The sequence below is a fragment of the Alligator sinensis genome, unplaced genomic scaffold (assembly GCF_000455745.1).
Source record: "Alligator sinensis unplaced genomic scaffold, ASM45574v1 scaffold492_1, whole genome shotgun sequence".
NCBI lineage: Eukaryota > Metazoa > Chordata > Crocodylia > Alligatoridae > Alligator > Alligator sinensis.
In genome coordinates this window covers 1,197,779-1,222,477 of record NW_005842186.1, presented here as the reverse complement: position 1 = coordinate 1,222,477, position 24,699 = coordinate 1,197,779, and the positions used below count along the sequence as shown (strand labels likewise).

Sequence of the window (24,699 nt, the reverse complement as noted above, 5' to 3'; positions counted from 1 at the left end):
CAACTCCTGCCTGATAACAGGAATGAGGCTGTGCATAGAAGACAATGAAAAGCAAAATGGCTTCTGCAGAGGTAGGGTTTTCAGAACCGCTGTGCATGACTTAAGAGCACAGGTTTTTTTGGAAGTCATTTGGACATACTGGGCGCATCTGCATGTGCCAGTTTAAGACACATTAAGGGTGTGGGTCTACACGTGTGTACCCATAAAGCACCTTAAAAAATGGTGATACCTGAAAAGGCAGGTATCAAATTTATGTGCGAATAGCTAAAGCACCTTTATGCATGTGTAGATGTGCTAAGGTGCATTAACACCATGTATGTCAACTAACTTGGAACCAACTTTAGTCCCAAGTTGGTCCACACACCATGTTAATGTGCCTTAGCATGTGCACATGTAGACACTTGCCTAAATCGCGTTACATGCGCCTAAACTTAATGCGCATTAAGAGAACATGTAGACATGATCATTGATATACTCCTAATAACAGATTTTCAGAAGGCTTTAGTCCATCTTTGTGCACATGCTTGACCTGTTCTTGCTCCTTCATCTATTTTGTACCCGTGTTGAAAATAAGATGGCTTACAAGTGTTTCAGATTCTCTGCTCTTCAGTGTAGTTTTTTTTTCTTGCTTAAGCTTATTTGTGCCAGTTCTTAGACGCTGCTTGCACCAGAATGCAACAAGTGATCCTTATAGCACTCACACAGGGACGTGTAGGATTGAGACTGAAATGGCTAAAGGAGGACAAACAAGTAGTGATTAAGGCATGTAATTTTTTGGTACTAATTATTATGTAAATCCCTTCCATCCCCATATCTAAATTGAATAGTAGAATACCAAGTCCTACTAAGGGAATAGGGAATAATGAGGAATAATAGGGAATAATGAATTTAAAAAATGAAACCAACACCACAGAATAAATCAGCAGTATTGATTCTAGTTTTTACTTAGCTATATTATTCCCAGCTGTTTGAGTTCTGGGTTTTGGTTTTTTTTTTGTTTTTTTTTTTTAGCTATTCTCAGTTGCATAGCTATTCCCCTCTGCTTGTAATAAAAAGTCAACCAAAGGTCGAGCATAAGGTTAAAGCAAGTGGTTCTGCTTAGTCCTGCAGTTTACTGAATGTTAAGGTGCTCTGGGAATTGAGTCATTATAAATGACTAAATGAAAATCCCAAAGCAGGCATTCATTTTGAATGTTCACGTTCTATTTATTCTATCTCCATAGAGAGGATGTTGTGCAGGAAAATGACAGACAACCTAGGAGACTAGAGTAGGGCATTTAATAGAGAAGCTAAAGAGGAATCTTGGTCCTCTTAAAACAAGTAATAATTTCCAGATATCTATTGCTGTACAGCTGTAGGAGGACTGAAAACACTAAAAATGGACCTAATAAGGAAGCAGCTTTGTTTTAAACAAACACAGATTATGTGTACCAAACTATAATAGATGTCAGAAAGAAGAGCACTTTTTTTTTTTTTTTATGGACGCCAGCTATAGAAGCAAACCTAATACAAGATTAGAACGGTTTTCAATAATAGGCTTCTGCTAAGGTGCATTAGAAAAACGGAAATGGTTCCGTCTTGGAAGCTGCCTGATATACAGAAAAGGCTGGTTGGGAAGAGCTCTTGAGAACCAATTTTTCCTAACAAATTAAAGGGAATATCGGGGTGATCTTCCTGTCAGATGGCATTGCTTATGATTTAGCTACTCTAAAATCGTACCTGACAGGCTGTTTGTTTTAGGGGCTAATTTAAAAACCGCCTCTCACGCATGAGCAGCATACGTTTCTGCTTTTTGGGATACAACAGCTTAAACAAATACAAGGGTCAAAGGGGCTGTGCTTCCCCGTTTCTGATGGCACCCATTGAACATTTGACTGCATGTAGATTGATGGAAACATTCATACTTTATTCTGGGATGGGGGGAGAAGGAGTACACTTAGGCCATTCCAGAGCCTTACCCTTGGTACAAAGAGCCAGTCTAGGTGCCTGGCAAACAGTTGTGGGAGGATGTCATGTAAGAGTGGCAACTGCTCTCTTCCACAGGCAGCCTTCTCTTTGCTATTTGTTATTTTGCTGGGTCCCTAGGGGCTGTTTTTTCTTCTGATTAAGTTTCGCCTTCCTGGTCATTAAACAAATTATGTTCTTTATCTTATTAAAGGGTAAAATGAGTTAATACATTACCCTGATGTTGTACACACCCTAAGGCATGAGCATTGATCATGGAGTGAGGAAGAACTCTTTTGTGGCAAAACCTAGTCCAAATATTGGTGGCATATTTATGGATCTCTTTTAAAGCAAAATTTTTATCTTGTTGTTTTAGAAGACATGAATATTTTAACGCAGGGGTGTCTGCCTGTGGGTTACAGACTGACTCTGCTGGTGCATGGGCTAGACCTGGTGCCATAAGTGCTGCTCATGGTGCAGAGGGTCGGTCTAGGGCACAAGCTGTATGTGGCCCCCACGCTGGACTGACCCTGTGTGCTGGCTTAGGGCTGGTCTACATCAGGCCATACCAAAGCCTGTGCTTAAGGCCGTCTGGCAGGGTGCTGCATGCAGTTCGCAACATGTGCCAGCCCTCTGTGCTACATCTAGGGTTAGTCTGAGACTCACAGGCCAGTCTTCAGGCCATATCTGGCTGCACCAGAGCCAGCGCTCAGGGCTAGTCTGGGTGGGTACCACGTGGAGCATGTTGCCCTGGCCAGCCCCATGGGTGCTGCTCATGGCTCCAGAGGGCCGGTATGGGGCACATAATGCTTGTGGCACCCTACTAAGCCCTGAACACTGGTTCGAACACACAGACAGCTTGGGGTCCAATCTTGACTGGCCCTGGAGCCAGAGTGCTGGCCAGCCCCTTGAGCCGTGGCTCTAGGTCTAGCCCATGCACTCCCTACAGCGCAAGCCTCTGAGCAGGGCTGGCCTATACCACCTGTGGCATAGGGGGTTGGCACAGGGAGCGTGCCACATATGGCATCTTGCTAGGCCAGCCCTGCCCACCAGCTCCAGTCTGCACAGGCTTGCAGAGCAGCCCAGCGGTCCATCTAGCCTGTAGGGCTCCAATACAGCTACAGCCTGGATACGTGACTCACCCCTGTTTTAACATTTGAAATACTCATTGGTGCGTATATACCCATTGATATTATATGTATTGTTGATTTTTCTGCTTGTGTGTTCACTAAAACTGTTGTTGAACTAGACAAGCTATCCATTTCATATTTTAAAACAGGTGTGTAATCTTTGCACTTAAAAATGACCATAAAACCCCCCTCTTATTTTTAATTCTTTGCGGTGATTTCCAGACATTATTATACTATTTCATAAGCGTGTTTTTAAAGATTAATGGAAACCGCTTGGATTTGTCAGATATTCAGTTTAAAGTTGGTGTGATAATTTTGGCCTAAGTGATTGGCTTGCCTTTATGTATTATATACATTAAAATTTTTATTTCAATAAACTTTTGTGGTAAGGCAGGAGTGAGGCCTCTAGTGTAAAGAACGGCAGCAAAAGAAAACACACAACTCACCTGTTTTTACTTATGCTGTGTCAGAAGGTCTAAAGTTAAAATTAATCATGTTTAATTGCAATATTTAAAAGAAATCTAATGCGAAACACTTTTGTTTAAAATAAATAAGTTACAGAATAGAAGGAAATGGATATTTTTTCCCCAGATGTTACTTGTAGATATTTATGGCACTAAAATCACATGTTCTGTGTCCTTCTCATTTCTTCTACCATCTTAAATTGGTGATAAACTGAGACTATTGATTCTCTGTACAAATTTCAGTTGCAATTGAATAGGAACCAGAAAAAGAGATACCTTCTAAGTTTTTAATTTCACTCAGACTATAAAACTAACAGGTGTATGGATATGGATAATTGGAGGTGAACTTGCTTTTTACCTTTGAATTGTTTTTAACTAGATATCTAATGTATATTTTGGAATGCCCAATTTTAACCAACCTCCAATTTAAACTGCACCTTTTAAAATGTAACAATAGATACATAGTAGTTTATTACTGCATGTGTTTACTGTAGTATTGTAATAAGACCTCATTGAAATGCATATACACAGCTAAAAACACAACCATCCAATTTCCTGAAGTTGGTGTGTTAGGAGTCTGTGTAACATTGTGTTGTTTTTTTAAAAGCATTTAATTAAAAAAAGAAAAATAGAAGAAAACATGTACAGTATAATTTTAGCCAATACCTTGCTTATACACCCCTGTATTCAGCATTAGGTAATATTGTATGTTGGGGTCAAATTCTGTATAGCTGAAAACGTATGTAGGCTGAGTACTTCTCTTTCTAAATTATATCATAGTATTTACTTGGAAATACTGAAAAGTGCTCCCCAACATTCTGGAAGCATGGGGGATTTCTGTATTGTATATTGCAACTGCTGCTTCACTCTCTTCTCAGCATGCAAGTCTTATTTTGTTCCCAGTGGGACTAACAGAATGAAAAAAAAATTAATTAGGATATTTGAAACATATACATGCCTCAGACTTACTGCTAAAATTAGGAAAGCACTTAAAGTGTTTGGAAATTTGGCATACTAGGGTAGATATTTGTAATCTATTACTACTTCTATATACCATAGAGAGAAACTGTGCAACCACTAGCTTCCTGAAATAAGGAAGAATTTTAGTCCTGGTTTTATTTATTTATTTATTTAGCATGTGTGGTTTCAGCTTATTGTTTCAGCCATCTTAAGGCAATGTCATCACCAGTGGGAAGAACTTGAAGGCCACCAGGTAGCATTATAAATAGACACACAAGTTAATGTGGGGCATGGCTTGAACTTGTCCACAAGGGCATTTGGTGTCATTGCAAAGGCTTCATTGGTATAGATGAGGCATAGTGACCCCGTCCATCTTGAAAACAGTTGAAAAGTGCCTAGTAATGGCATGGCCAGTTAAATTCTGGATGACTGACTGTAGGATCAGAGGTGATGCAGCGATTGATTGATGCTTGTGCTGACTATTCTTCATGCCATTGAGTAAGTAAGGAAAAGTCAAAGGATTTTGAAAGGATGGACCATATTGGGCATCTTGAGGGGGGCCAAGCTATTGGTGGGTGGAATATGTCCCAGTGCGCTGGCAACATAGGGTTATCCCAGAGTCTGGCTAGTAAGTTTACTTCTGCGTTTGTATGGCGGAAATGAGGGGAAGCAATGTTACCGAGTACTAGTAACCATGGGAGTGGAATGGGGCACAATGTGCCTGACACAAGACGTGTTGTAGCATGCAGTTGGACGTCTACTTATTTGCCGTGTGATGAATGAGCCCATACGGGGCACAGTATTGTGCAACTGAACAGTGCGAGAGCAGATGAGTGTAGCATGGAGGCATTAGCACCCCAAGTGGAACCTGCAAGTTTGGCAAGTAGGTTATTCCTTGTTTTGATTTTTAAAGCAGTTTTATGGAGATGTGATTTATAAAGTTAAGAGTTTAGTTGAGGGGGACTCCAAAATAAAACTGGGTGGGTTTCAGATTTGAGAGGCTGATTGTTCAAAGTGATAGTGAGCTCACAATTAGCTCCAGCATTATGCAGATGGAAAACACTTGAGACAGTCATTGAGATATTTGGTTTGAGGCACCATTTTAAGCAAAGCATCAGCATCCTCGTCGCACCTTCTGCAAGTAGTCAAACCATTGATTAAACTAATGATGCTACCAGCGGACTGAAGTCACACAACTTTCAGATCCTGGTCAGTTGGCTATAAAATGTCAACAGTGTTTCTCCTAGCCAAGCAGATGTCCTGGCAGATCAGGTGGATTGTTAATCTGATCTTCCAGCAATTCTTTCATTCTTTATAAAGCATTTACAAATACAGTAATAGTGCAACACTCTTACGTATAGTTATTGTATGTGTAGTAATGATAGAAATTGAGGAATACTTTGGTAATTAACAGTCTGCTCATCTAGAAATATGCCTGTAGTTTAAATGAACAAAAGAGGTTTGACTAAGACCCTCTTTCTTGAGAAGTATCATGTTATCCTGAATGACCAGGATAAACAGCCAGTTTCACTTGTGCCATATTATTTATTCATTTCTCAAGTTTCCTGGGACTATAAACAAGTCACAGCATAATTTGGTAAGGCTTATAGCTACAATCAATAGATGCAGGAAGCAGCGCTTTGTGCATGCATGTCTCCTTATAACCACGAGCTAGTTTAGCCATTTCTCTCAGTTGATGCTGGATGCATTTTTTTTTTCCTGAAGGAGTCATACTCCTTCCTTTCATCTTCGTTTCCATTTTCCCTTCCTTTTATTGCTTTCTCTCTCTTCCTACACTGTCTCTATTTTCTTCTCTTCTCCTTCCACCTCCCTGTACACATGGACAGTTAATGAGTGTCATGCCCATGTCCTCACTGCCCACCCCAACATAAATTGAAGGCAGTGCCTAGTGGCAGCAACACCAGAGCAAGCCTGCCTCACCTGGCGAACCCTGTACAAAGCTACCCATCGCCAAGAGAACTAGCAGCCTCCAATGGCAGCTGCTGCACAGAGCACTGGACACAGGCACTTTTGTCTGCCACTAAGACCCGGTGGCATAAGCAGCCTGCCTTTTCTGAGAAGAGGTGAAGGAGACTCTTTCATGCCTTTTCTGGACCGTGTCTGGCTGCAGTTGCTCTTTGCTGTCCTCAACACTTTGGCATGCTGGACTTTGCACTCCTCTTGGCTGTTTGGTATGGGATAGATCAGATGTACATTGTCTCAGAGAAGTCAATCTGCCTGGCTGATTTCCTGCTGGGCCAGGCCAAGATGGCAACTCTGCAAAGCCACAGAAACGAGCTCACAGGGTCCAGCTCCGATGACACCCTCCAGTTCTTCCACTTCCTGGTCCAGAGGTGTCATGTGAATTTGGACATTTCACCTTGCAACAAAACATGGACCATTTTGTGTCACTGTGGACCATCAAGGGGACCCTCTGCAAGGTGGAAGATGGACAGCTGGTCCTACTGCTGTGCCCATTAGGAATATGGGGAGGGGATTTTAGCCTCTGGTGATACCTTTGCACTTTCCCCATTTGTTTTGAACATGAAAAGTCACCTCCCAAGAAAAACCCCCAAAACAAAACAAAAAACCCAACACCTTTCTTCCCCCCCACCCATGTAGTATGTCCCCAGGCAGTCTCTGCTACAGACACTAATCAGGCATCAGTGTTTGTATTATTTTCCAACGAAAGCTTGCCTAATAATTAATTTTCCAGCTATTTGGGTTGGTCTAATAAAAGATATCCGATTCACCCAAGGAACCTTGTCTGTCTGTATGGTTCCATTGCGGTCATCCTTTCCAGATTATGAGTGTGACTTTCTCTCTCCCTCACAAGCGAGGGATTTGAGAGCAAGAGGTCGTATGATGGCTGTGAAAACTAGAAGTGTGTATACATTTGCACTATACTGAAAGGTGCGATCATAACCTGGGTACCAGGTTAGCTTCCCGAAACCAGCATTTGATAGCCGTTGATTGGCAATCAAAAGGAAATGGCTTAGGGACATCCCAGGGAAGCAGAAATAGTTTCATAATTGACGACTGACAGATCCAGAGGCAATTTTGGACCAAAACTAGTGCAGCCACCTCTGAGTTGCTAAGAAGCCAAAAGCTTTCGATGTTAGTTTAGAGCTAGTTCAGGTCACAGTAGTAGTGGAGGCATGGCAATCAGCCCACACTAAAGTCTGTACCACCTGACAAACTCAGTCCCAAGTGGGGCTATACAAGCCATAGAACAATGTCTTCACAGCTGTTAGCCTGAGCTCGAGTGCTACAAGTTTGAGTGTACTTACCTGCACTGCTGCCACCTCCCGATTGCAGCAAGTTGTGGAGGACGACGTATTACATTTCAGTTATTTGTCGTTCTGCCTGGTTAGGGCTGTGGATGTTCTGTTTGCTTTTGGGTCCAATTCCTGTGCTTTTTTTTTTTTTTCTGGATTCTTTTTGAAGGGATCCCTTTTTTTCTTTTTTTTTTTTTTTTTTTGATTCCTGGATGATAGTTCTCATACTGTGGTCTCAAAATGAAAAGCAGCTAACATACACAAAATACTTCAAAACAATTACTTTTCCTATTAATTGCAATAGTCGTCTCAAGAATGCCATAACTTCAATAATGGGAGGGAAGGTGTTCCACCAGACAGTCTCTATTAAGTGGCTGATGCTTTGTTAAAACATTAGGAACCTTGTTCTAGGAGGTTTGTGACATTTCATTAAAAGTCCATGCAATAAACACTTGGCTTGAAACAGGTTGACAGTTGCTGTTGTTTTAAATCATCTTAGGGGTCAGGATCAAGCTTATCTAACTCCCCCTTGTGCCACCTTGTTACTCACTCCCTGTATTTGTTTTACTTTCAGCTTCCTTTTGTCTCCAAATATTCTTCTGAGCTGCATTCCTGACATCTTCACTGAGTTTCTTTTGTCTGTGCCATTTGCTGAAAGTGTGTCTGTGTAAATGTACAAATGGAGTGCAAGGAGAGGAAGAAGTCATTCATGCTCATGTAAAGTGTCTTTGAAAAATGAATTAAAAAAAAAAAAAAATTGTTGTTCATTTGAGGTTTTCCTGACCTCCCCAGCAGCAACTGTGAAACTTTTACTTTGTTGAGCGTTGCAACCTACCTTTATTTATGAAGGGATAAAGATTTCACATAGATTCCTTTTCCAAGATGGATTTTAAAAGAATGTGTCCTAACTTCAGGTGACAACAAAGCTTCAGCTTTCGTTCCTGTTGAGCAGGGGTGTTATACTTACAGCATATGGGCTGAATGCAGACTGCTCCATCCTACCTACCCAGCTACTGCTGGGCCAGGGAATTTAGAAACATGGCTAGTGATGGATGTGGCCTGCCACAAAAATCAGGGGCTCTGGTGGGCATAGACCTCAGTGGCAGGGGGCGAAAGCAAGGGCTGTGTGATAGTCATCAGTTGCCCAACAGTTGCCTTCCTTGTGCCTCAGGCTGGATCTAGGGGTAGAGGTTGTAGCCATGTTGGTCTAAGGACATAGGCAGGTTGGATATAGAATTTAATACACTCTGTAGGTCTAGAGCTAGCTCAAAACACAAAGGTGAGTTGTAAACCTCTGCTGTAAGGATGTGCTACTTGTTGTATCCCACGAAGCTAATGGGGAAAACAGAATTCTTTGATGTTTAAGGTACTTACTTCATAGTCTAAACTAGAAAGGGGAAAAGTGATCAAACTACATCAGATGGAATTAGGACTTTTTGTCCTGCACAACAGTGCACTTGAGTTCCACAATTGAAGTCTGATGTTCAACTGAAGTCTAGTATTCAGTGTACAGTGTTCTCTGGATCAGCATTGAGGTGCAAAGCCAATTGCCATGCTCCTGTTTATACACTGTCAGCTTCTCAGATTTAAGGATTGGTTTTTACCATAACCAAGATGTTTTAGCTTGTTGTTCCACTTAGGTTGACTGTGAACCTCCTCACATAACTGGAGCCTCGGGAGTTTTATTAAATTGCCAGAATGTGTGCTCATTTTAATTACTTCAGCATGTTCTTATGATGCATCTCATTTAACCCAAGATGAGCCAACTGGTATTGTATTTTCAAGGCTTGCGTGCCCTCTTAGGCTACTTCATAGGATTTTAGAGTGGAGTTCAAAGCTTTTTGTTGAAGGCATTATATGGTACATGTCAAAGTGCCAGTCACCACATATTATCTGTGAAATATGCTTAACTTTATTTTCACCATACTGGCTCTACTGTAGTTGTATTTCAAATTCATACTATGGCAACTAAAATCCTGAATATTTAGATCTTGCATGCAACTGTTCTATTATTAACAACGTGTTATAATAGATCATGTTTTTCAAGTAGTTCTAATGTATATGAATTAATTTAGTCTTAAAATACATATAGTATTTTAGAAATCATGGATCAGCCCATTTAATAGCTTGCCTAACTGTGTGTCCTTTGCTTTAAAGTTTGTTTTTTTCAAAGGGGCGGGGGGGATAAAAAATAATAAAAATTACCACTTGCTTTTTTTCTTGCTTGATTTTAGGAAGGTTTTTCATTAATCAGTGCCCATACATGGTTGAAGATAGTAAGAAGAACAGATTGCCTGTTGTTTGGTTCAAGGTCTAAGGTTAGTTGCATTGTTGCTAATATTTGATGGCTAAATTTGGGTGTCGTCAGGTTTTAAACAGTAGCTGTGGTACTGATTTTGGACAAGTTAAATGTGAAGAACAAAAGTACAGCAAGTTACTTTACTGTTTAAAAAGTGAAAAGTTCAGAGAGTGATAAATCAACCAGTTGGTTACTCTTCCAGATGCTAGTTAATACCTACAGACCCTTGGACTCATGAAGTGTTATGGATTAGTACAAGTTGCATTCTATTACAAGGTTTTCCTAGGTCTGCAGCATCTTTGGACATGTCCCAAGTTGTGCTGTTTAAACAGCAGCTCTGCTACCTAGATTATTTATGTACAGTTAGTTAGATTTAAGCAGGTCCTTGCCCAAGAGGGTGGTTGCAGTAGTAGGACTAGATTTCTTTTTTTGCTCTTTATTGTCCCATGGCTCACTGGTACTAAGGAACATAATATTTCTTTTTAAAAGCCTGCAGTTGCTCATTTATGACATTGTTTGCCAATACAGCATATTCCACTGCTGTGCATATTGGGTAGATCAGAATTTTCATCACTATTACACCATCTTGGTCTCAAACTTTTGGGTATTGATTTCATGATAAACTAAACCTATGTGCAGATGAATCAACTGCTGAAATGCATGGAAGCCCTTTGGCTCTACTGTCTGCATTGTGTTATGAGTGAACACCATTTAAATGCTTAATTGGTGAACCCAACTATTAGCCATCCATTTCAGTGCTTCTGTGGCAGTCAGGCACTGAGCAGGGCCGATTAATTTCTAGACTAACAGAGGCATAAAACCCTCTGAGAAATGAGGTAACCAATTTTAATGAGGTACAAAATTTATTGCAGACTGTCCCTGTGGTTAATGAGCACTCATTACACCAAGTTTGAGTCACTACAGGGTCCCATTTCTTTCCCCAATCTGGAGACTGGGGATTTAAAAGGGAGTATATTAGGTTTCAGGCTGGTCTCCTGTTAGGTCTGGCAATCCTGTGATGTGGGTGATCTATGCACTTGTTAAGCAAGCTGAGAACAAGAAATTGTGAGTGCTAGTAGTTCATCCCTCTGAGTATATGGACAAGTGTTTTTGTCTCAGGATCTGGCAGTTGCTTATTTATTCGCCCAGTCATTGCACAAGTGTTAGCTTTTTTGTTTCATAAAACTGAGTTCATTTGTTTATGCCTGGGCAACCTCTTCATGGGAGATTTCTTTTTGCTCTCAGTGGCTAGATTTGCTCAAACAGCTTTACCCTTGCTGTGGGATGACCTCCTTGGAGTTCAGACTCCCTCTGCTGGAACAGTATAGTACCACACTCTGCCCCAATGCAGTCTCCATTTGACAAGAGCATTCATTCTGTGTTTGGACACAGGTCTGGAGGGAGCAGACCATACTGTCCCTGTTCAGAAAGGCGAGACCAGTTTTTGCCTCATGGGATAATTTTAAGGCAATGATGCAGAGTGCTTGAGATAAGAGAGTATACCAGCCAGTCTATGACTAACTCCTTTACCAGGATCTTCCGAGAGGAACAATACTGGCTATTAAGGCATAAGTGAAAGAAAGACACTCAGCACAGCTCTAGCTTTGACAACTGCTAGCAAAATAAAAATAATCTCTATTTACATACATTTGGATCCATCACCAGATTACTTACAAGGCAGTAACTGCTGTTGTAAACATGCATTTGGATAACAAAGAGAAAGCTAATATGATACTGTTTGCAAGAATAAACACCTTTGTCAGAAGTTGCACAGATCTTAAGAATGATCAAGAGACTTTGTTCAAGTGAACACAAAACACTTTCTTACCTCGCATCCTTCCACCTCGTTCCGTTTTTTTTGGACACAGCACCAGAAGATAAAACTATACCCTATTTAACCATGTAGCTTTGGAGGTGAAAGAGATAACAAACTTATTCAGATGAGAGGGCAAGGCTTGAGAGGCGGGGGGGGGGGGGAGAGGGGAGAGAGAATGTCATCAGAAACCTTGAAAGTGAACTAAGTCAGCCACTGGCCAGGCTTACATCCCTTCGTTTTTCAGGGCTTTTAATAATAGACCATTTGACACTTGCTGCTCTTTTCCAGTAAAAGCATGCAACTAAGCATAGTACTATTATATATTAAAAAGTAAATAATTAAGGCCTGTGATCACTCACCAAAGCCCCAGTTTCTCAGGTTCAAGCAGTTCTTCTGGGCCATACACAAGACAGGTCTCTTTCAACTTTCCTACTTGACTTGGCTGCCACATCTAGATGTTAAATCAGTGAACAGGTCACTGGAGAAGAGCAAAACTTGCTCACAGGAGCACAGCACCTTTCACAACAAGCATGCAGGCTCCTATGACTTCCTAACACCTGCACCATCCCTTACAGCCTCCTTTAGGTTTGCCATCAGTCCTTTCAAGATTCATTCTACTTATTATCCCTACTTGGTTTCTGCTGGGTCTTTTCCAGCACTACTCTCTCCTTAGACCCCTTTATACTTCCTCTAATAAGCTTTTACTAGACCAGTCTTTCTGGCCTACTTTGCCTTAGTGTATTTCTTATCCCATTCAGCCCTTCTCCAAGTCTATTCACATTAGCAGTTTCCTGCAGGTACCCTTCTCTTGCAGGACCTCTTCTTTCCTCTACTACTGATACATTTCTGCCTTTTACTGTTGGGGGCTCTTCTTTTATATGCCTATCAGAGCAGTACCTCCCAGGTGTGGTGTCCCTCTTAAAGGCCCTTTTGCCCTTCCTTATAATGTTGACCAAAAGGGGCCCTGTTACATGACCAAAAGATACTATGTCCTTACACAGCTCATACATTTAACTGATACTTGTTATAATCTAAGCAATAGGCAAAGAGCTGGGACAGGTGTGGTGAAGCAGTTAAGTGAATTATGCTATTATCTGATATGCCTGCAGGTGGAGTAGGTTGTGTTAACATTTCTTGCCCAGCTGTGAAGAATCAGCTGATAATAGTAGCCGATAGCCAAAACACTTGGACCGGTGATTTTGTTAGATCTTGTAACTTGGATTAGCAGACAGGAGACCTACTGGAAGAAAACCTCCAGATACTGAGATAAATACTCCTAGTATATCTCTAGATTAGTACCCATTTAATAAGTCAACACTGGACCAGTGCCCCCTTATAAGTACTAAGGAAACTGCTACATCTTTCAGATGAGATCGTTAGAAGTCTAACTGCTTATATTTAAATGAAACTCTGGGACACAGTTTCAGAAGAGGAGCTGCGTTTCGAGTGAATTTGGTCTGAGTAGTTATAGTTAGTTTAGTGTTCCTCTGTATTTTCAATAGGATATGGTTTTATTGGTTTGTTCTGCTAAAAAGTTGTCCTGTTTTGGACTAGAGGTGACTGCATTTCTCATATGGACCAGGTGGTCCCTGTATATTGTTTGTGTATTAATGTTGTGTTTTAAAGTACTTTGGTATCCAGCCATTCTTGTAAGGATCCATCTCTCCATAACCTAAGTATAGAAGCTATTGCAAGAGGAGACAAGGAGAGGTAAACCATAGTGTTTTAAACAGGAAAAGTCTGATTGTGTCTTTTCAGAGACAGTGCCCACACTTCTCAGCGGACAGAACAGATATTGGGCACACACCGTCACACACTACTAAGAATACTGTTTTCCCTTACCTATGTGCTCCTTGCTTTTTTCTGTTTTGTTGACATCCATGTTTTTTTTTCTCCTCCTAAGAAGGTTTTGCTTATTTTGTGGCTTTTTCTTTTTCTGTTTTCTTTTTGTTTCCTGTTACCTGCTTCACAGCTGTGCTGAATCTAAAGAATGATCCTCATCAAAAGAAACATGGAGATTAATCGCCAGAATTATGTACTTTAGAAAAGATTTATGAAAACCAATCTGTTAACATTCACTACATTGGGAATATTTCATTTCTAGTGAAACATGCTAATTTCTTATTCTTTTTTTTTTATTAACAGTGTCTTGGAAACTCTTAAAGATAATTTAGAAATCCATCCTGGAAACTTAGTTGGAAACTTTTTTGTTGATATAACATTTCTTGATGCCTTATATAAGCTAAAGAGATAATTTGTATTCCATAAAAAGTGCACGCATCCAGTTTGCTCCCCAGTGTTATAACCACTCCATGTATGGAATTGTCACTGATGCTAATAGGAAATCTGTGGGGAGCAGTTGCAGAAATAAATGCTTTGTAGCTCTTTAAAAAGGCTTAAAAAATGTATAAGCTGTCAGAAGGCCTGATAAAGAGGGGAGGGGACAGGGCTTGGAGCTGGAAGATTGGCTTTCTTCCTGATTCTTGACTTAGGTAAATTATCTAAACCTTTTGCTTCACTTATCACATCTTGAAGATAGAATTAACAATATTTACTTCTGCAAAAGCCCATTAATATCTGTCAATGAAAGTTTCAGGCAGTTGCATTTTATCCCTGTGCATTAGACCTTAACTCTTATTTTTGCTTTTTTCCTGTTTTTATAGAAGTCAATTTTTACTGTGTTTCTGGAGAGTGGAAGCTACTTCTTTGAGTGGGCCCCTCCTATAAGTGATCATGTGCCTGGGTTTTTTTAAAAGCTATGTTTTATAGGATCATGCATACATCCTTATCTTCCTCATTGCAAAGCAGAAAGGGTAGAGGAGCTGTGACCTTCTCTTAAATCTTACTGCTGTGACAGACATGCCATTCTAGCTTGAATTTTTCATTTTAGAGGTAGTTGGGAGACATTATTTGTCTTTATTTTGAGTAATTGTGTAATTTGGATGCTTTCTGTCCAAACCCCATCACTCCTACCATCCCCAAGGAGGAAGACACCCCTTCTGTACAGGCACCATATGCCAGCTGCTATAGTTGTAACTCTGCTTGACTTGAAGTGGCTTCACTTCCCTGGTTGACATGCATCACTGTGCCTTTTCTGTCAGGGAGATTCACATCCAGGTGAATGTTTGGCATGTAAATCTTTCTTGTTGAGAAATATATGGTTGAAACTACATTACCTTGAATAATTAGGGCAAGTTGCCTCAGACATAGCGGAGATATCCATTTATCTCTACAGAACCCAAAGGGTCATCATCAGTGGGGTGTAGCAGAAAAAGGAAGGCACCGACTATCATCAGTAGGGTTTAGCAGCAAAGGAAGGCACTGACTAGATCAGAGCCAGTTGCCCTGGTGCTGGGCCATTGGCACCAAGTGCTGCTATCTCAGGCCTGAAGCAAGCTGCCAGTTTGGTATAGACAGACTGATACTGGCTTGGGCACTTACTTACCTAGAACTAATAGCATTGTCCTTAAGACAGGGACCGATCTCCAACACAAGGATGAAGCTGATGAAAGGGCAAAATGGAGACCAGACACGTTTCCAAACATAGTGGGGTACCACCCAGAACAGAGAAGATAGATTCTTTCCAGGGATAAGGTGCCTAAGTCCTCTGTTAAGGCTTTTGTGCTAAGTAAACTGACCTTAACAAAGACACCTGACTTTGCTACTCATTTTGGGACTGATCTGTGCCCTTACAGAACTGTCAGTCCCTCCCCATGCTCGAAAACTGGAACAAAGATATTTGAAGAATGTTATTCACAGCTGCTGGGCTACATATTTTCTGGAGTGGTGAGAAGAGATGCCTCTTTGCTTACCTGTGCGTAACTAAAGAGCTAACACTAGAAATCCCTTTTACAGGGCACCACCAAAAAAGGAGGCAAGAAGTGGCACTGGGTTGACCAGCTATAACCAGGCTGATAACCATATACTGTGTCACCCTAGGTCAGGGGTGGGCAAAATACAGCCCATGGGCTGAGCTAATCACATGCGGTCTGCAGGCAGGCATCCACCAATTAATTGTATCCAGCTCCGTGGTGGCTGCCCCTGCTGTGCTCTGCATTGGTCTGAGTTCTGCCCGCTCCCACCTGGGGCAGTACGTGTTGTGCTCCCAGCCTCCCCGACACTGGAGGGCCCCAGGCCTGCCTAGCAGGCACAGCTTCTGAGCAGGGCTGCTGCTGACACTGCTGCAGCTGCCTAGGGAACTGCTGGGCTCCCCTAATGACTCCTCTCCCTTCTGCAGCATTCAAGGCAGCAGGTAGGGAGGGGAAGCTGCAGTGTTTAGGGGAGCGGGGTGGGCTCTGCCTGCAGCTTGCTTTGGTCCTGCATATGCATGGCTGGGTGGGAGAATGTGTGGTTGGAGGGGGGCATGAAGGAGCTCAGCTGCTCACAAAGGTCTGCTGGGCAGGCATAGGACAGGCAGGTGGGGTGGGAGCAGCAGGAGCCAGCGTGGGCTTGGTGCAGCCCTGCTAGGCAGACACGTGTGATTGGGAGCAGCAGGAGTCAGGCTCAGCTGCAGCCCTGTTGGGCAGGTGTGGGACAGACCAAGAGAGCCAGTGATGCCAGACTTGGCTCCCTGCCCCCCACCCTGCCTTCTCTTAGGGGCGTCTCTTGCTACCCACTGGCAACAACTGCTTTCCTGCCCCCTTGCAGTGTGCTGCGAACCAGGCAGGCAGCACTGATCCCTCTCCCCACCCTCCTGCTCCTGTGGAGGGGCTGGGCTTAGCCACATCACAAAGAGCGGGCAGGGGGGAAGCCCCCCACAGGCACAAACCCAACCCACCCACACCCCAACCACACCCCGTCCCACACCCACACACATCCCATAGCCCTCCCACACACCCCACCCACCATACCCACACACTCCATACCTCAACTACACACACACCCCACACATACCCACACACACACCTATACCTTGCCACATATGCACCTACACCCTCTCACACAGCCCACCCCGCACCATACCCCCACACATCTAGCACTGTCTCACACCCCCCCCACCCGCATGATACCCACACACACACCCAGCAGTCCCACACACCCTACACCTCAACCACACCCCCGCACACACCCCAACCACACCCGCCTACCCACACAATATACAAGCAACCCCCTCCTCCCTTCCCAAAAGGAGTTCTTCCTGGGAAAGGGGAGAGACTTCTGGTAGCAATGGCCAGGGGATAGTGGGTAGGACTTCCAGTCACAAGACGATGACCAGGGGGTAGGGACCTGTCAAGTAGTGGGGCTACTCTTGTGGCCCTCGCTGCCTCACCAAAACTCATTAAGTGGCCCTCCAGCCGAAATAATTGCTCAGCCCTGCCTTAGCTATACTGGGGCCCATTGTCTCAAGCATCCTGCAGAAAGTCCAGGAAGAAGAAGAGATTGCGTTCCCTGGTTGCAGCACTACCCAGAGCACCCACTTAGGAGCCAGAGGTTGGCACTCAGGAATTGGGAGCTCTGTAGGACCATCAGTCACCACAGACACTATTGGAGACATCCTTGTCTGATGACAGTCACACCAGTCCTTGCTGCAGTGGCTAATGACTTTAAATAGGGATCTTTTATGTAGTCTGGTGAAAACCTTGGGTATCAAAATAGCAACACAAGAGAAATCAAATAGTTTGACATCTAGATTCTGTCAGACCAAGCTAGAATTATGCTTATAAACGAAAGCATATTGGCATCAGTCAGGGGGCTTCGACAAACCCTTTCTGGCATCCGTCCACAGCTAAATAGGTGACGTGAAACAGAGGAGCCTCCAGGAACAGAGAGACACTTTTATTCCTTCCCAAAACCAGAACCATTGGTAGTTGCAGCAGTGCAGGAAAAATTCAAAGCGAGAAAAAGCATACCAGGGAGAAATTACTACAAGAGCTGGTCTTCTTCAGGTGCCAGTCCTACTCATGTGCTTCCCTGCAGTTCCATGGGACGAACTCTTAGGCATCCTTTGCCAAATAAAATTCCTAGACGTGGGAGAGAATGACTCCCTTCCTGGGGAAAGTGCCACAGGGCAACATGATGGAGGTTAAAGGAGAGCATTAGAAGAGCTCAGGTGGTGGTCAGAAGAGCTTTACAAGCAACCAGAGACTTAGCTCTGAAAGGGTTGCAAGATTGGCCACAGCTATGATAATGAGGTAATCCCTCTGTTTGCATGAGAACTGTCTAAAGCAGCCCAGGGCAGTGGGTCTGCATGAAGCGGCTAGTATTCGCTTTGGATTTGGATTCAGCCAATTCAGGGGACAGTGATTCGATTCGGTGATTCGAATCACTGTCCTGAATCGATTTGGCCGCTGCCGAATTGGCCAAATCTCCAAACTGAACACACCTCATCCCCCACCCACTCTCCCAGCCCCATCAATGGCTGCTCTGCCCACCCCCAGCATCCTGGAGCTTTAAAAACAAAACAAAAAAAAGCCCAGTACTCACCAGGTTCTGCCAGTCAGGACAGGGGGGGGGGGGATCCCCACTGCCCCCCATTGCCCTGTGCTGCATTGGGGGCTTTGCCACAGGCCCTCAGAGGCCCCGATGGCTGCTGCAGCGGCCGGTGAGTGTGGGGCTTTTTCTTTTTTTTTTTTTCAAAAGCGCCGAGATGCTGGGGCCGGGCAGGGCAGCCATTGACAGGGCTGGGAAAGTAGGTGGAGGTTAGGGGGCGCTCAGGGGGGCCAGAGGAACAGGCAGGGGATGGGGCCTGGCAGGGGTCCCTCCATTGTCCCCCCACCCCTTACTTACCGGCATGGAGTCTGGGTCCAGCTCCCTGCGGTGGCGAGCAGAGACTACCTGAATCTCCTCTAAATCTTTTTCCAAATCGATTCAGAGGCTTTGGATTGATTCAGACCTTTTTATCCGTCTCCTGATTTGATTTGGATTTGGAGATTCAGCTGCTGAATCGGGCCAAATCTCCTCTGAATCGAATCAGCAACCAAAGCTTACAGCCCTACAGAGCAGTAGAAAAAACTTCCTGTTCAAGGGGGATTCCTCCATTCTTACAGAGCAGAAACCTGTGCTTATTGGCATGTAGATATATTAAACATTGCAGGCCAGCTAAGCCAGACTCCAGTAGGTTCTAAAGTGTTTACCCGATTTAATATTGTGGTGGGAGAGAGGTAAGGAAGGGGAATTGCATGGGGCTGGATCTGTGGTTAACAGCATTACTAGGCATAGATGGGTATGGTTGGCAGAGCAGCTGGAGTGGAACCTGCTGAGACCAGAATTTCATTTGTACTTTTGCAGATAGCCTTAATGTTGGAGGATGGCAAAGAAAATGTCTGTCTGCAAATATGAAAGAAAACTCCATGAGAGAGACATTCCTTTAAACTGCTAGCATTATTCCTCCAAGTTGTGTGTGGCTCAGATGATTTAGCCACCTACCCAAGAAGCAAGGAAAAAAGAACAGCATTACACTGTTAAAGTACTGCACGGGCTTTGGATGTGCCTGACATCCTGTTTTTTAATCCATGTAAGCTTTAAGTTTGCCATGCCAACAGTTGCCACTTTATGAGTTAGAACAGGGGTGGTCAACTCAAGGCACAAGTGCAATAAGTGGCACGGGCACATGGCAGATCAGGAAGTGAGGACAGGCAGCACAGTGGCTGATAGGGCAGGAAGCAGAGTAGAGCAGATTGAGCAGAAGGGGATTGGAGTGGCACTCGGGGTACAGGGTTAATTTGTGGCACTCCTGCAAAAAAAAGTCCCCAGTGATTTAGACGATTTTTAGGAGACTTAATATTTGTGATTGATGATTTCCAGTTGTGAATTTGTTGCCTACTTGTGTTTTGGATAATGTTGGTATGCAAGTAGATAAACTGCAATGACAAGCGTTTCACAGGTAAAAAAGCCTTGAGGATTTATGGTTTTATTAAAGGCTTTCAAGGAATTTGGCGCAGGGTGGGGGTGTAGCAGCAAGATAATTAAAACGTTATGTATTTTGCCTGCAGAATGAAACTTTAATATGAAGGTGAAAGACCAATGTTAAGAATTGATGCCAGTGCTAGCAGTTTTGTTCTGTGATCTTGAATGATAGTGTTTACCCAATATCAATCTTTGTACTTAAAATGTGTATGTTGCCTTTCCTTTTCCTTTATTATAATAGGTGCCCTGTCTTGTCACATTGTAGTTGAGATGACTGAATCAGAGAGTTTTATTTAACAAGGGGAGATTTAAGAGGTAAACAGACCCTCTTTGGAATAAGCAGCAGAAGGCAAAGTTTGATAAGAAAATTCACCAAATAGGACTCATTTTTAAATACTGTAGCTCTTCCCTTCCAAGGATTTTAGTCATCAACACAGAGGTAGTTAGCCATGTTATTCTGAAGTCAAGTGGAAGGTAGGACAGGATGGCACCTTGGAAAATAGTTCAGAGATCTTTCATAGGCAACAACCTACTTTGTCAGATGCTTTCACTTCCAGTTATTAATATGCTTTGTAGTGTGTCTTAGTGTTTCTATACAAAAGCATTTTATTAAAATCATACTACATACTTAATTCTGCACCTCTGCTTCATTAATTTGGTTTCCTACATCTTTCACATTTTTTACAATTTGAGGGTAAAAAATGTGTCCCCACCCATTTAAGCCTACAGGCAAAATTTCTGGTGACTTGTGAATTTGGGTAGAATTTCTGGTCAGTCTGACCATGGGGTAAAATTCCTTCCTGACACCAAATATGGCAATTGGTCTGACCATGTCATCTCCAGCTTTGCTTCCAGCAGGAGGATTGACACACCCCAATTGAAGTCCCAGCCTCAGCTGTAGCCAACACCCATGGTATCACATAGACATAGCTACACCGAGATCATCCCTGAACAGTAGCTGTCCAACTTCTTCTTGAACACCTCCAGTGATAAAGAGTTCACAGCTGTCTATTCCACTGCTTCACTGTTCTCACAGTGAAAAAGTTTTTTTCTGGATATCCCATCTAAATTTACTTTGCTGCAATTTCAAACCATTGATCTGTGCCTTCCTTTCTACAGCAAGAGAGAAAAGGGGCTTTCCCTCTTTATGGCAGCCCTTCAAGTATTTGAAGACTGCTATCATGTAGCCTCTTAAATGCCTTTTCCACAAGCTGAACATGTCTAGAACCTCTCATTTGACTTGCCTTCCAAGCCCTTCATTATCTTTGTTGCCCACCTCCTGACCCTCTCTAACCTCTCCAAGTCTCCTACCCTGGAGGTCTTTAAGAAGCGGCTTGATGCCTACCTGGCTGGAGTCATTTGAGCCCAGTTTTCTTCCTGCCCAGGCAGGGGGTCGGACCTGAAGAGATCCTGCAAAGTCCCTTCTGACCCTACTTCTATGATTCTATGAAGTCCTGTTTAAAATGTGGAGCCCAGACTGTGCACACTACTCCAGATGAGGCCTAACCAGTGCTGGGTAGAGAGGCACTATCACCTCCCATGACCTGCACTGAGGGATGCTTCTATTGATGCATCCCAAAACCACATTTACCTTTCGTGTGGCTGCATCACACTGCAGGCTTGTACTGAGCCTGTGATCTATCAAGATTCCTAAGTCCTTTTCTGTAGTGCTGCTGTCCAGCCAGGTGTCACCTATTTTGTATTTGAGTTTTTGATTATTGCTCCTGAGATATAGCGCCTTGCATTTGTTCTGTACACTGAACTTCATTGTTAGCTCTAGCCCAGCTTTTCAGTCTTTTGAGATCCTTCCAAACTGTGCTCACATCCTCCAGTATGTTTTCAGTCCTTCCCAGTTTCATGTTATCTGCAAACTTTCTCAAGAAGCTTTCTGTGCCATTATCCAAACCTTTTAATAAATATGATAAACAGGACTGGGCCCATCTGTCCACCTTGTAGTAGTTTTATCCAGCCCACATCTCCAATTTATGAGGTCATGTGGGACTTTGTCAAAACTTTGCTGAAGTCCAGATAAACAATATCCACAACATTCCCTTCATCCACCCAAGTAGTTACTTTGTCAAGGAAGGAGATCAGGTTTGTTCAACACAATTTGTTCTTTATAAATCCAGGCTGGCTCCTTGTGGTCAGCCTTTTCTCCTCCAGATGCTTGTAAATGGCCTTCCTTAGAATATGCTCCAGTGACTTCCCAGGTATGGAGGTGAGGCTAACTGGTCTGTAGTTCCCCAGATCCTCCTTGCCTTTTTTCAAAGAGGGGCACAAGTCAGGTGCCATTTGACTTAAAAAGCTGCATGTATTTTTTGAGGCAACAAGCTGCTCTGAGGGAGAATTAGTAATTAGCAAACATTCAAGAAAATATAGCTAATAATGTAAAACCTCTCTTAGTCATGGTTTCAGTTGTTATGTATTGTTCTATTCTGTTTGTATCTTGTATCTTTTCAGCTCCCAGTAGATTTTTTTTTTAAAGCCATCTGATTTTGCCTTTAAAAGCATCTTGTGGAAAATGAGATTCTTTTGGTAACTTCCTGCCAGCTAACGCATTTCATTGACTGCAGACTTCCCATACGGCAACAAGTAGTGACAGAGGTCTCCGTAACAATGGGTGTCAACTGGATAGACTTGTTCCACTTAAGTATCATTTAACTGAAACTGGGAAATTTGTGATTGCTTTTTCTCATTTGGAACAGAAGGCAGAGACACTTAATGGGGAAACTTTACAGGTCACTTCTGTACTATGAGAAGTTAATCCAATTGCCAAATCAGCTTAGTAAATTTGAAGAAAAAAAATCCTCGAGCTTCTCCTGGTACAGGGGACAGGTAAAGAAGTCATTAAAATCTGAAAAACATTTTGACATTTTTCCCTTTTTAAAAAATCATTAGAATTGGGTTATACTTGCAGTTCCTTAATATCGCATTATGTACTGGTTGTATTTTAAATTACTGTGTTTGCAAATGTGTGGATTTTGCTACTGAGAAGAGCTGGTTTATCTTTTGGTACATTAGTCAAAGGCTTGAAAACTCAATATAATGTCCTCGGTATTTATGTAGATCAAGAGAAAGGCCAGTGATCCTGGTCACTTAAATACCCGTAAAAATAGGATATAAGCTTAATGATTGTGAGACTCAGAAACATGAAGGATAAAATAGGCTTTGTCTGTCTGAATAAGACTTGTTCATATATTTGGTTGGAGAATAGTTATTAAGCAAGCTTTCGGGTTCAAAAACCCTTTGTCAGGCTCAGGAAGCTGCAGCAGTTGGTGTGTGCTCTTCCTGGATGGAAGACTTTTCATTCCATCCAGGAAGAGCACACACCAACTGCTGCAGCTTCCTGAGCCTGACGAAGGGTTTTTGAACCCGAAAGCTTGCTTAATAACTATTCTCCAGCTATTTGGGTTGGTCTAATAAAAGATATCAAATTCACCCAAGGAACCTTGTCTGCCTATATCCTTAGACCAGAGCTTTCCAAACTGTGTGCCGCGACACATTAGTGTGTCGGCGGCAGTGTGTAGGTGTGTCGCGCGAAATGCAGAAAATTTTGCGGAAGGGCACCGCGGAGCTCCCTTACTCGCATCTGCTTCCCTTGGCCCCTCCCCCGGAACTTCCTAAAGCAGCTAACTGAATTACTGTGTCGCGAAATGATGCATGTCTAAAAAGTGTGTCACCAACATGAAAAGTTTGGAAAGCTCTGCCTTAGACCAACACGGCTACAACCTAAACCCTTGTTCATGTATGGCACTTTAAGCCCATTTTGCATTTAAAACTTCAAGTATAGAATTTTCTCCACTACAGCAGTGACTAATTCACATACCACGTGGTTTTGTGTCCTGCATAGTGTTCAGTGTCTAGATCAGCCCTTATGGCATGCTAGCTCACTTAGGACATGCATAACGAATGGTTTAATCCTTTTAGGCTTGCGTTTTTTCAAATCAATTTGAAGCATTCCATCAGGAGGCTGAAGTTTCAAGTCTATTGTATAACGTGGCCAAGCTTCATCAAGCTGCATGCTGTCACACTGACCTTGGAAATATGTAGCATCCCTCTGGAAAGAGTTTCTAAATATGTTGTTCTACTGTTTAGATACATGTTTTCCATTTAATATATAATTATAAAGTACCATCATACTGAGCCTTTGTTACCATTTACCCATTATTTGCTGTTTCATGAATAAGGATGCGTGCAAGGTGACACCAAGTCTCATGGGACGGAGGAGGGTAGTGGATTTTGAAGGAAGCTGTTTTTTAACAACTGCTTCCAAATACAGATGAGTCTTTTCTCACAAGGATCCCAAGGTGCTTTACAAACTGTCATGGACGTACAAACTATACCCAGAGCTTTTTCTCCATCCCTGAAGTGCAGCTGACTCCGGGTTGGGGCTCCAGGCACAGAGGGCTGCCCAAATGCAACTTGAAGCGCCTGGGTCAGGTTGCAGGCACGGGGGAGGAGGGCTGGGATATTAGAACTGCAGACTGCAACCAGCTCAGAAGGACACCTTGCCCTCCCCCTCCCCACCACACTTGGAGCCCTAACCTGGAGCTACAGCAGTGGTCAGATTCATGCTTCCATTTCTGCACTGGTGGCAGCTCCAGCCCAGAGTGAGAGAGCGAACAAGAGAGCACGCCCAGCATACTGGAAGCAGCCCCAGCCACCTAGCATCAGCCAGCTGTCAGAGCCAGAGCTGCCACCCATCCATGCACTTGGTGGGCACCTGCCCACATGCCAGATCCAGTCCATGTGCCATATTTTGCTCACCTCTGGTTTATATGGTCTAGTATGACTATAGATTAGGGGGGCCCAGATGCGAAGAATAGCTTCGGTGGTGGTCTAGTTACAGGGCAATTAAGGATTCTGCCACTGGGGCTGCAGCATACTCTAAATCTGCAATGGGATACTTGTTTAATCACAGAATAAAAGCTGTTCCTCACTTCCAAGTACTGCTTGCAGAACC

General features: G+C 43.1%; 1 protein-coding gene across 1 annotated transcript in view; it reads left to right on the top strand.

Annotated features, from left to right (window-relative positions):
* REC114 (REC114 meiotic recombination protein) overlaps positions 1-24,699 on the top strand; it is a 66,546-nt gene that overhangs the window by 32,882 nt on the left and 8,965 nt on the right. The window contains exon 3 of the mRNA XM_006026268.3: positions 10,011-10,094. Within this exon, the coding sequence (XP_006026330.1) occupies positions 10,011-10,094 (84 nt within the window). The remainder of the gene's footprint in view (positions 1-10,010; positions 10,095-24,699) is intronic.